We start from the raw sequence: 11,868 nt of genomic DNA, 5'->3' as shown, positions 1-11,868 counted from the left end.
AGCCATTTTTTAAAGGTCTCTCGGTCTCAACGCTAGAATCTAGGTTATGCTTTTAATTTGAACAGCATAAATCGAACCTGTGTTTAGCGTAGATGTACAAAATTATCCATGAAACATCTAAAATGTTCACAGAACAAAGCATTAACAAGTGTGTGTGTGTATGTCTGTGTCTGTGTGTGTCTGTTACCTGCACAGCTTTCTGTCACTGTGGCGATGCAGGTGTCCATCCCCGCTACAGTGTCGGTGTGTGTGTCCAGTGTGCTGTCCCTGTTCAGCCTGGCGGCGCTGCTGCTGCTGTGTGTCATCAGGAAGAAAAGAAGGATGGAGGGAAACTACAGGCCCAGCGCGGAGGAGAGGAAACAGACGGGAGCAACGGGATCAGAAAAACACGGCCTGCCTCTACCATTACCCAAAGAAGAACGCCTCATATGACTTAACCACCCCACGGGCACTGTGTAAACCTGTGGATATCTAGATTTTCTTTTTTCTGATGTTGCTGCGCTGCTGACCTCTGGGATGATCTGTGTATTGTCTGTGCACCAGAACTCCTCAGACACACTGAACACTGTTTGTGCCCTCACCTTTTTAATTCTTGTCAACAACATATATACCAATCAGACTGCCGGTTCTATCACCTGTCTCACTGCACAAAAAAAGGATGCACCCTTATAATATAATTTGAGTTTTCCTGTTGTATTCTGCCACTGAAGGGACATGAGCTGAAGTATATTTTGTATTTTCTACAAATAGTATACTCTTTACTGTGCTGTGTGCTCCATATTTTTTTTATATTTAAAACAGTGTTTTGAACTTGTCACAGTTATGAAGGATATTGATTAAACAATGGCTGTTTTGCACTTTAAGGTCAAGCTCTGAGAAGTCAAATTTCTTTAATAAAAAAAAACTAACGTTTAAAATCACTAGTACACAATATGTTCTGTTAATAAACCAGCAAAGTGCACACGTTATCTTTTTTCCATCCATTGTCTTGGAGTTTTGAAGGCAAAGACTGTTGAAAATGTAAAGTTTTATTTACGAGGGTTATATTTTCAGTCTTATCAAAAATGGAATGATTATCTCCAAAAATGTGTCGGTTTTTGTTGAGAATAAGCTGTTTGTAGATCATATCGCCCTCTCGCACATACACTTATACAGGAAATATTCATGTATCAATGACACATTGGCCACCATACAGTAGCTGACAAACACAACATTCTTTGTCCTCATTAACAAGATAATTCATCTTTTTATTACGAGTATGAGGCCCAGTGAAGTTCACCAGACAAATTAACAAAAAACTCTACTTTAAATATTTGTTCATCTTGACAAAGCGGCCTGCTAGCCTCTTCGTGCGTCCAGATAAGTCTTCCAAAAATGTATTTATTTAAAGGTACATTTTCCAAAATTGACAGTGGACCAGCTGTTTTAGAAAATTACTACGGGGTTGTATTTTTTTTTTTTTTTTTTTACATTTGTGACCCCTTTTTTAAAAGATTTTCAGTTAGAAATAGGCTTGGGGCAGTCAGTCACAGATTGGGTTGGATAAATCATCTTTAGAGACAGGCATACACATTGCTTTTTTTGTCTTTATGGATCTCATTTGGTGACAGTAAAAAAGAAAATCTAAGATGTCCCCACAGCTTATCCTTTAAGCTTCAAATCTCTTCTTAAGTTCAGACACTTTGATTGGAGGCTGGTCTTCCTCCACATGCTTGTGTTCTTGTGATACATTTGAGTCACACTGTGGGTGTATTTGTTGGTTCTCCGAGCTCCGGAACATGTTGTGGGGTCTGGCGGCTTCCGCTGATTCCTCGGTTCTGGACTTCAGCTGAAAGACCTGGGCGTGCGCCTGAGGCTGGAAGTGTGCTGCAGCGGACAGCACTTTGGGAGAGGAAAAGGTCCGTCTCACCTCCCTCTCCTCCTCCTTTCCTGCTCCTTTCTTCCCCTCTTCCTGACCTACTGGAGGTTCAGGGTCAACAACGTGGTTCTGAGGCCCAGGAGAGGCTGTGAGTTTGGGATTGTCTTCCCGTCCTTGTTGCTCCTCCTCCACAGTGTTGGGATGATGGGGATTCAGTTCTGTCAGTTTGTTCCTTGACCTTGTGGCCTCTTTATCTTTCTCCTCTGGGTTGTCTTTTCCCTCTTCTTCTTCTTCTCTCGTTACACATTTCTGCATTTGACTTGTTCCCTTTGGCGTCTTATGTCCCTCAACAACCTCTTCACTCTCATTTGTTTGCTCATTTCCCCTCCTTTCTTTCAGCCCTACGTCCTCCTGCTTCCCTGCCTCTCCTTGACTCACTCTCTTTTCTTGACCGCCATTCTTTCTCTCCTCCTCTGCCTTCTCTTCCTCAAAGCTATTTATGTTGTTTTTTTCTTCTTCTTGGTTTCCATTTATTGCTAGCCCAACTTCTTCCTGTTTCTCATTGACTTGCCTTGGTCTGCTTTCTGGCCCCCCCATTTCACACTCTGTCCCCTCCTCCTCTGGTGCGCTGGTGTCCAGGGACAGCCAATCGGTGTCCTCGGTCACGTCCGTGGTCTCCACATTCCAGCTGTGCAGGCTGCCACTGCCGCTGATGGACAGAGACAGGCTCTCCTGGCTGGGGTTGCCTGGGAAACCACGCTGGAAAAACACAAGCACTGATGTTGGACAATAAAACGTGACATTTGCGTGCATGCTTGCGTTCGTGCGTGTGTGTTTACTTGTGCGGCCATTTTTTCTGAGAACCAATTTCAGTTTGAGGAGATTTTTCAAAAGTGAGGACATTTTGGCAAGTTCCCACTTTGAGACAGGCCTTTAAAGGGCTGTTTGAGGGTTAACACTAAGGTTCAGGTATGAATTACGTTTATGTTAGGGTCAGGCATTTAGTTTTGAGGGTAAGGGGCTACAGGAATGCATTATATCAATTAATGTCCTCACAAGTATTGCTGCAGAAACGTGTGTGTGTGTGTGTGTGTGTGTGTGTACCTTTGTGATATAGTCATGACTGTCCGGTCCAAACAGATCCAAGCTGCGTGTGCCGTACAGCAGGCCGCGCTCATGGGAGCTCCGGGAGCTGAGCGTGTCAAAGATCTCTCCCAGCAGGTCCATCTCCTCTGGGTCACACAGGGGGGAATCTTCCCCGTCTTCTTCTTCATCCTTCAGGAGCTCAGACACAGGCTGGTCCACAGGGCCGGACACAGCTCTGACACAGAAATAACAATGTGGCCCAAGCAAGAAAATACATGCTGCATATTCTCATTATTTCCCCATGATTCTCACCCATCCCAAGTATCTCCGGGGTCCCTCGTGTTCCCTTGGTCCCTGGGAGGCCTAAGTTTGTGAACAGGCCGACGGGGGCGTGACTGACATGAGGCAACATAGAGTAACAGAGCGGATAGCGGAGCAACATTCCCCCAATAGACAAATGTTGGGGTGAATCACGATAAAGCGACAGAAACGGAGCAATAAAAGGTGCAAAATAGCACAAAAAAGCAGCATAGGGCAGTATAATAGGCAAATTAGGTAATGATGAGGACATATGCAGATGGGTTTTCCAATGTTGTAAAATACTTCAAATAGTTAAAAGATTGTTAGGAGACATATCTCACCATCCCAAAGTGCTTTGTAATTGGCAGGCGGTTCTGCAAGCAGTCAGATTTTGCACGGCGGTGTGACACCGATCCTCCTCTCTGAAGGGTGTGTTCTTCATTGTTGGGCTGTATTACACACACACGAGGTACAGGTATAATGGTAAAACCAAGGCCGAATTTGATTCAATCGAAGGACTTGCCCGCAAAAACGTTGACCCACCTTCTGCATCAGCAGGTTTTTCAAACCAGACTTGGTGAGACCTTTGGCCTGACAGAAATAAAAATAGAGATTATGGAGAAGGTTGTTTTGGTAATAACTACTGGATTGACTTGCCCTGCTCTAAAACCAAAACACCTTGGCTTGTACTCACCCTCATGTTTGCTTTGGACCTCATGTTAAGTATGAGTGCTCCTCCCCCTTTCTGTCAAAAGCACAAATACATCAGTGTTGCACTTTTTCACCCAAGATGGAAAAAAAAACTTAAAACTGTTTCATTTAAGTTTGAAAGAGCATACCTTTAAATTACCAACTAACTGTTGATACGATTTGTTTCTCCCTGTAAACGTACAAAGATAAAAAAGGCAAGAGGATAAGTGGGAAAGCAGGAAATATACACACAAAGAGACACACACCCACACACACACACACACACAGATACATACCTGTGGTTGTTTCACAATTCAGGATCTCCTCTTCAAAGAGATCATCTGGTTCCTTCCCTTTGTTCAGTACATCCAGGCGGCCATCAACAAACTATCAATATTTGGACATCTTTGGAGGTTATTTATAACAACATATGAGAGTGCTTACTTAAAGTACTTCTGACTTCTGATTTACCAGTAATCTAATTAACTTACATACTAGTCTGTGGCTTAAATTGTGTAAAACGTTTAAATACCGGAAATGATCTGTAATGAAGACCGTGACACCTAGTCCATTAAATAACAAACCAATGGATTTCAGAGCTTTTTATTAAGCAGCAGGAACATTTCACAATTCATTCTCGGTTTTACCAAGCTCTCATCAGGTGTAATGATTGCAGTGTCCGTCCTGCAGAGGGCAGTAAACAACAAGAGGCCACAACATGCACAGTACATATTTACCTGTTTGAAGGACTGCGAATGAATGGCACTCTGTAGAAACTGCCTCATACTGGAAGACTTGTGGTCTAGAAACAGCTCCTCACTGAACAACATTTCACCCTCCTGCAAAACAAAAAATATACAGGTATATTCTGTTTATAGATAGATGGGTTTTGTGCCTTGCAGAGCCTGACACTGAGACAACCTTATATAAATACAGAGAGCACTTTAAATTGTGAAATCAGTGAGCAGTACATTTTAACAAATTGTTAATTATTTTTTGGTCAAATCTGCAATAGCCTTTTATTTGATTATAGTGATAAACCTGGTCACTCTGCAGCGCATCCCTGTAGCCTCCGAACAGCAGCGCTTGAGCCTTCAGAAAGGCCCTGGACACACCACAGCCCGGGGACACCGCCTGACGCTTCAGACACACCTTCAGCCCAGACATCTGGAGACACATTTACATCCATAGTATAAATGACCACATCGGCTGCAGCTGCTCAGTGAGAATGGTCAAAACACCACGATTTGATCAAGAAAAAGATAAGGTAAAAGGTCAAACTTCTTCTTTTTTTTTTTTTTTTTTACTTTTCTTGATCGTTGACCGTATAGACTCCAATGTAATAGCAATAATGCTTTTGAATAGGCTTCATATCTCTTGGAACAATAATTCCCATTTGTCAGTTCAGTTCATTATAAAATATAATAATATAATCTAGGCAGTATAAGGTATAATAAACAAATATATAATCATGATAAGTCCCCACAATAATACTGGTAATGACTTCGGCCCATATGATTTTCTGTTACAGATTGACCATGACCAAAACACTGATGCATAAAAGGGACTTTTACCGTCTAGTGTATGTCCTGCGTTTGTTTTCCTGTGGCTCAATACGTCACCAGGACAGCTGTACCCTTTAACTAACAAGCATCAGGCTGGTTCTGTGGTTCACACTTCACTAAAATAGCATTCCAGTCATACTTTCCTTACTATAAAAAATTGTATAGTGTTCAGTGGGAGTAGACTAAAATAATTACACAAGAAAAAAAACATGCATACATACAAACACAAAAATACACACAGAATATGTATTACCACATCTGAAGGTATCCTTTTAAAGTCGTCAAAGGGGGTTTCCAGGGTGTTTGTGTCCACATTCAGAATGACAACTTCCTCTAACCCACGGCTCCTCACCCTCTGCCACACAGACACAGAGACATAGTTTGATGTTTTGGGTTGGTCAGGTTGTGAGTACAAAACTGGTGGAATCATTGTTTTGGTAGTATCTGAGTATAGTAAGTTTACCTCAGATAGACTGGTGTGGACCCCTATTAGGTAAGGCATAGGTGCACTGTAATCAAATTAAAAAAGCGTAAATCAATTCTAGATGGACATTCATTCGTTCATTCATTTGTTATATTTGTTTCATTCTTACCAGCAGTAGTCCAGTAGGTGGGGTGGCAGGACAGGGATAAATATGTGTTGCCAGTACATGGGGAATAACACAGCACTGAGTGCATGCACGCAAGACGTCAGCTACACACAACACAAAATAGAGGACTGTTTCAGACATTAAGAACACAAAGACCACACACGCCTGACTGTGTGGCCTTCCATAGGACACATGATGCCGACTGTGCCACTTGGAGGCGGCACAATAAAGGTCATGTTGTATACAGTGAGATTTGTTTCCAAGTATTTGCATTTACAAGTGGTTTCTGTCATCAATGGAGTAAAAGTGAAGAAAATAAATGTATAAAATATGGTTTAAGAAGGTTAGGGAGAGTTTCCAGGGGAGGAACGCACTCCTGTACCCAGATGTAAAGAAAATGATATAGAAATAGAAGCAGAAGAAGGTCTTACCGTGCTGAGTTTGCTAGCAAAAATGAGAATGCGTCTTTCAAACAGCATGCTGGCATATATCTGGAGCAAGTTCCCCACATCCACTGCCACAATCAGCTCTGTCAAGTTCCTCTGGTAAACCCAGACACACACACACACACACACACACACACACACACACACACACACACACACACACACACACACACACACACACATCAGTTTGAATGGGCAAAGTGTTGGGAACAAAAACCTCACCAGCGTTGAAATACAAAAGATGTGGACACTGAGTTAAGTTTAAATTCATATACTGACATTTTCAGGGATGGAAGGGAGATTCCTGGGATCTGGTGCGATGAAGTATGGAACCTGGTCGAAATGTAGGAAACAAAACATTAAAGAGAAATCGGGGGGCGTGATATATATTTCTTCAATATCAAGTAGGGAATATACTAGGTTACAGGATAAGACTTTTGCTTTTCATTCTAAAATTCTATATATAAAATAATGATATTCGACAAATCCAACTCCAATTTAGATAGTATTTATAGTCACTCTCTTCACGCTGTACCAGAGCTGTATGAAGGTGCTGCTAATGCAAACCAGAATTAGTGGAACTATAGACGGTATAGCCAAATAAATCTTGACTGAAATGTTATAGATTACAACTCTAATCATATTGTTCTCTATTTTCACACCATAGAACTTTGTCAGGAACATTTATCTAATGCAAAAGAATCTACAAGATAACAACAAACGGTATATATTTGAGCCACATTGAAGTCTGGTCAGACAAAACATTTGTTGTTAATTATTATTCATGGGTATAATGGATACATGCATACAGACAACCGGTCAAAACGTCACTATGAATGCCATAGGTTAGTGCATGTTGTGTTAACTCTGCCTTTAAACATCTGATTCGAAAGGGTGAGTGACACACAAAGGTTTTAGTCCACACAAATCAGGTTTAGCCGTGAAGCACAGACAGCTAAAATTGTTTCCAGCAGCAGGCTATAGTCTGTATTTGCATGGCCATTATTCCAGACCAGATTTAACTCCTGTCTGTGGGACTCACCCGTTCTTGTCCCACTGGGTGTCCAATGGGATGGGACACCTCTGTGCTGACCAATAGCTGCTCTCCCTCAGAACAAAAAACACAACACACTGCTAACCGCTAAAAACAAAAACAGCCATAAAGTCAAGTGTGACTCCCGGTCCCCTGTGGCTAGTAAGAGAATTACCATCTGCAGAGTGACCGATCCAGCTGCCAGTGGTGTGGGCTGCTTGTAGAGCGCAGCCAGCAGCACTTTCATCTCATTGGTCTGTTGAAAAGGACAATGTGCGTTATGGTAATGACACCCCCATACAAGAGTGTGTGGGTTAACAGACTAATAGTGGAGCATAAAGAGAGAGTACACACAAAGGAATGGAAACTCACCTGTCCTTTGGAGAGGTAATCAGCCAAGTTGTTGAGAAGTTTGTAAAACACTTCAAACCATGGCAGATAACTGTAATCAAATTAATCCAAAAGGCATGTTGGTGTTAAAAGGCATGGTTCAACTTGGCATGAGATTTACACACACACACACACATACACACACACACACACACACACACACACACACACACACACACACACACACACACACACACCTGAGTATGCAAAGGCAGGTACGTGAGCTGTTGTTGAGACGGCAGAAGCCAAACCGCTGGCATCCCTCAAGGTCAGTCAAGACAAAAGTAAAGTGCTGCACGGCCACTCCATCCCTCACTCTGTGCAGATGAGTGTAGTGAGAGATGGAAATATAGAAAGACAGACAGGCAGGCTAGAGAAATGTGACCATGGAGCAAAGACAATTTGCGGCAACCCAGCCACTTTATACTCACCTTTGTATGTCATACGGGAAGCAGAACCTGGGTGATGTTTGACAAGACTCCTAGAGTGGGATAGAATTGAGTTTAAAAATGAGAAGTGAAAAATCACCTAACAAGTTCAAGCATCTAGTGGATCTGTGAAGCTGTGTTACCTTTTGCACAGTGGAGCTCTGAGCTAATCAAGACCAAATGAATTGTAATGTTAGGAATGTATGAATTGCAATGTCTGCTTTCACAGCTTTTTTTAGTTACCATTAAATAGAGTACAGCCAAGCTAACAGGAAGGTCAGGTGTTTTTTTGCAGAACCGAAGTTTCCGAGTTTCTGACCACAATTTCATTAAATGCTTTTACGTTGAAAATGAAGGTAATTGAGCTAGACTCTCTAAGATGTCAGTGTTTTAAATAGTTTTTTTTTTACGTTACAGAAATGGGTCTATTAAGATTGTTGCAGTGTGAATTGATTTGCTTTATTTTAGGCCAATTTAATTTTGTCCCTGTGTGTTTGTCTGTAACTGTTTGTCTGTAACTGTGGTTCATCGTGCTGCTGCTTGTCTTGACCAGGTCACCTTTGAAAAAGAGATTTTTAATCTCAATATGGTTTTTCTCCTGGTTAAATAAAGGTTTAATAAAAATAAATAAATAAAAGTATTGTACAAATTACAATTTTGACCAGATGATGGTGCCATACAAAAAAGTTAAGAGGCTGACATTAATGTCTTTACCAAATGTCGTGGGAATACACCCAATAGTTATTCATCCATCCAATAGTAATGTAGATATTTGACTCTAAAGTGCTGAACCAACCAATTAAACAACTGACCAATATTGCGATCCCTTGAGCCAATGCTGTTGGCATGGACCAAAACAAGCTGCTAACGTGACAATAAATCCACAGGAAAATCTAGATTTTCAGATGCAGGAAACATGAGCGGTTACCTCATCACTGAAGTCCTCTGGAAACTGAAACAGTACACCAGGATCTATACCATTAAAAAGGATGGTTAGTGAGGAATAGTCTAAGCAAACAGATCACTTGTACAGAAGCAACTTCATGTTAGTATTTTACAAGGCAACAATGAGTGAAAGGGCCAATCAAATAAACGTCCATTAAAAATCTTTTTTTATTTTTTTTCACCAGCTCACACCGGGCTGCTCAGATTATCGAAATAAGTGTGACAGGCAAACTGTGTGGTTTTTCTGATCACATGACAGGAAGGATGAGCAACTCTCAGCTTGACAGAGACACCTTCATATCCATCGAGTCTATGGCATGTTATCATTTTATATAACACACATAGATTATTAAAGTGGATTTCTTCCAGTTTCAGACAGACCGATTGGTAATGTAGACAAAGAGAGAAAAAATGACAGCACGAAGAGAGTCACAGCAGGAAGTTGAGGCAGAATTCTACTTCAACTTCTCTTTCGCTGTCCAGCTACTCTGTACATCCTAAACCGTTCTATAGTCGACAACACACTTCTAGTACTCTAGTGGAGGCGGAAAAACACAGTAATTGCAAAATATATGACTCACCTTTGTCTCTGGCTACAGGGCAGGTTGCTTCAAAGAACCAGTAGAAGGTTCGCTCTGGGTTTTGTCTGACAGGAAAGAGATTCACAGCACTCACTGATGTGAGTTTACATTTAGGCTACAGTGCATTTTAGTTACAAAAAATATCCCCCTCAATTTTTAGAAGAGGTCATTTCTTGTGATTGTGATCATCGTGACCTTTATGTAGATTTAAACGTTGGAGCCTAAGGCTTTAACAAGGTCTCATTATGTAGGCTAATATATTTAATCTTGGGATGTACATGATTGCTAAAAATAAAAAAATAAAAAAAGTTTTTGATATGTTTTGATTGTGCAGAAGGTTTTGACCTATCCAGGAGGAATAAATATTTGTACGCAATACAGAATGCCTGAGTGCCTTACTGCATTACATATAACTGTGTCACTGACTGCTAACCTGATAGTTGTATTTTCCTTTACAGAAATAAAGATTTTTCTCGACCATATACATTGATGCAGAAAAGGCACAGATTGGTGAGTAAACATTCACCAGGATGCAGGAAATGAAGTGTTTGACAGTCAACATGCAACGTGCCCAAATGTTGAAACAAAACCATACTCCCATCTCCCTAATTATTTTTTTAACAAAACTTTGAAGATACTCTCTCATGTAAATATGAAAAAGGTGTGCGCTCTTCAGGACAAAGGCAAACTCTGATGTACTGTATCTATAAGAGGCCGGTTCTACAGAAAGTGTGAATATATTTTAAAAATATATTCATGATTTGAATATGCATTGCAACAAACATTGTATTCTGCATTGGACAAGAACAGGTCGACCATGAACAGTGGCAACAGAGCTGCTGCAGGAAACTTCCTGTGCAGTTGTTAGAGGAAGTAATAAAACCACAAGAACAGAGAGACGGGCAGAGTGATGATGACAGACAGACAAACAATGAACATGATGAGCTTACTTCAGTCTGGAGCCCATGCTGTCCGAATGTGTCTGTGTCCATGTGTGTGTGTGTGTGTCCAGGGGCACAGAGTCTTCAGCAGGTGTGGCAGATAACGGTCATTCCTCTGACATCGCGGTGGTGTAAACGAGAGCAGACGAGAGCGGCAGAGGCAGGTTGCACAGTTGACGGCGGAGTGAAGGAACACTTCCTGATCTATCTGAGTATGTGTGTTGCGTCGGTGTGTGTGTGTGTGTGATGTCTGCTAGTCCTATAGAAGGCCACCTCTGTTAACTTCTGAGCCTTCATATTCACTGTTCTTACATTTCCATTAACTGTGCTGTAATGTTCCCAGCCACTGTTATATCTTCTCATCCATTCCATCTTAAATGTGCAGTCATCAATTCAAAAGGAAGCCACATATAGTCTATGTGCAGGATAATCTTGTAAGGAAAATAGCATTTCTGTTCTTAATAACGTATGTGATAAAAGGTGAGATTTGTTTTGAGAAATTCCCCTTATTTGACTAGACTGTTTTCATTTTTCAAATCAAGTCTCACTCAGATTAGAGCTACTAGCAGGCTGATGTTCATGCATGCTAATAAAGAGGAACAATTATTAGCCACCCACAGCCTTGATACAAAGCCATGATGTTCTCAACACATGGATCTTTCTGGAGTGTACTAGAACACTACAGCTGATTTATTCATAGAAAAGACACTTTATTTTTCATATAGCCTATGTGGAAAGCAGACCCCTTTAGCACCACTGGTAGGCCTTGCTCTTCCTAAAATAAACATGATTCCCAAGCCCAGGAGTAAAGGTGTTTTGCGCATATAAAATGATGCAAAACAGTGCATCTGGTGTCACAGGTTTCATAGTAAAAGAAGGCATCCACATCCTGTTCAGAGGCACTAATCTCATACTGTGTACTACTGCCACCCTGTGGTGTTCTACTAAAACTGCCTAATCCATAGACCATGCAGGTCTCCATTTTGGTTTGCCTTTGTACCATAGCATCCTGCAG

At 41.3% G+C, this 11,868-nt stretch overlaps 1 protein-coding gene across 1 annotated transcript; it reads right to left on the bottom strand.

Moving 5' to 3' along the window:
* Nucleotides 1–1,226: 1,226 nt before the first annotated feature.
* On the bottom strand, nt 1,227–10,995 carry dennd1c (DENN domain containing 1C). The gene is made up of 22 exons (XM_080028680.1): nt 10,863–10,995; nt 9,913–9,977; nt 9,315–9,358; nt 8,390–8,439; nt 8,156–8,275; nt 7,941–8,010; nt 7,744–7,824; nt 6,815–6,868; nt 6,521–6,631; nt 6,093–6,193; nt 5,963–6,008; nt 5,753–5,854; nt 4,976–5,101; nt 4,672–4,773; nt 4,231–4,321; nt 4,084–4,124; nt 3,939–3,989; nt 3,788–3,835; nt 3,586–3,693; nt 3,257–3,339; nt 2,963–3,179; nt 1,227–2,617 (listed from the first exon to the last, which is right to left on the bottom strand). The coding sequence occupies exons 1-22, from the start codon at nt 10,877–10,879 to the stop codon at nt 1,649–1,651; spliced, it is 2,697 nt and encodes an 898-aa protein (XP_079884806.1). The 5' UTR covers nt 10,880–10,995; the 3' UTR covers nt 1,227–1,648.
* Between the last annotated feature and the right edge of the window lie 873 nt (nt 10,996–11,868).

Source organism: Ammodytes marinus (genome assembly GCF_949987685.1).
Source record: "Ammodytes marinus genome assembly, chromosome: 6".
In the NCBI taxonomy this organism is placed as follows: Eukaryota; Metazoa; Chordata; class Actinopteri; order Uranoscopiformes; family Ammodytidae; genus Ammodytes; species Ammodytes marinus.
The sequence above is the reverse complement of the archived record's forward strand: the minus strand, read 5'-3'. Positions and strand labels throughout refer to the sequence as shown.

Bases quoted from the DNA above. Each gene is read 5' to 3' on its own strand.
- dennd1c (XM_080028680.1), bottom strand. The intron at 3,990-4,083 runs GTATGCTCTTTC...TGCTTTTGACAG, and splicing joins AGTTAGTTGGTAATTTAAAG to AAAGGGGGAGGAGCACTCAT. The intron at 3,836-3,938 runs GTGAGTACAAGC...TATTTCTGTCAG, and splicing joins GGTCCAAAGCAAACATGAGG to GCCAAAGGTCTCACCAAGTC.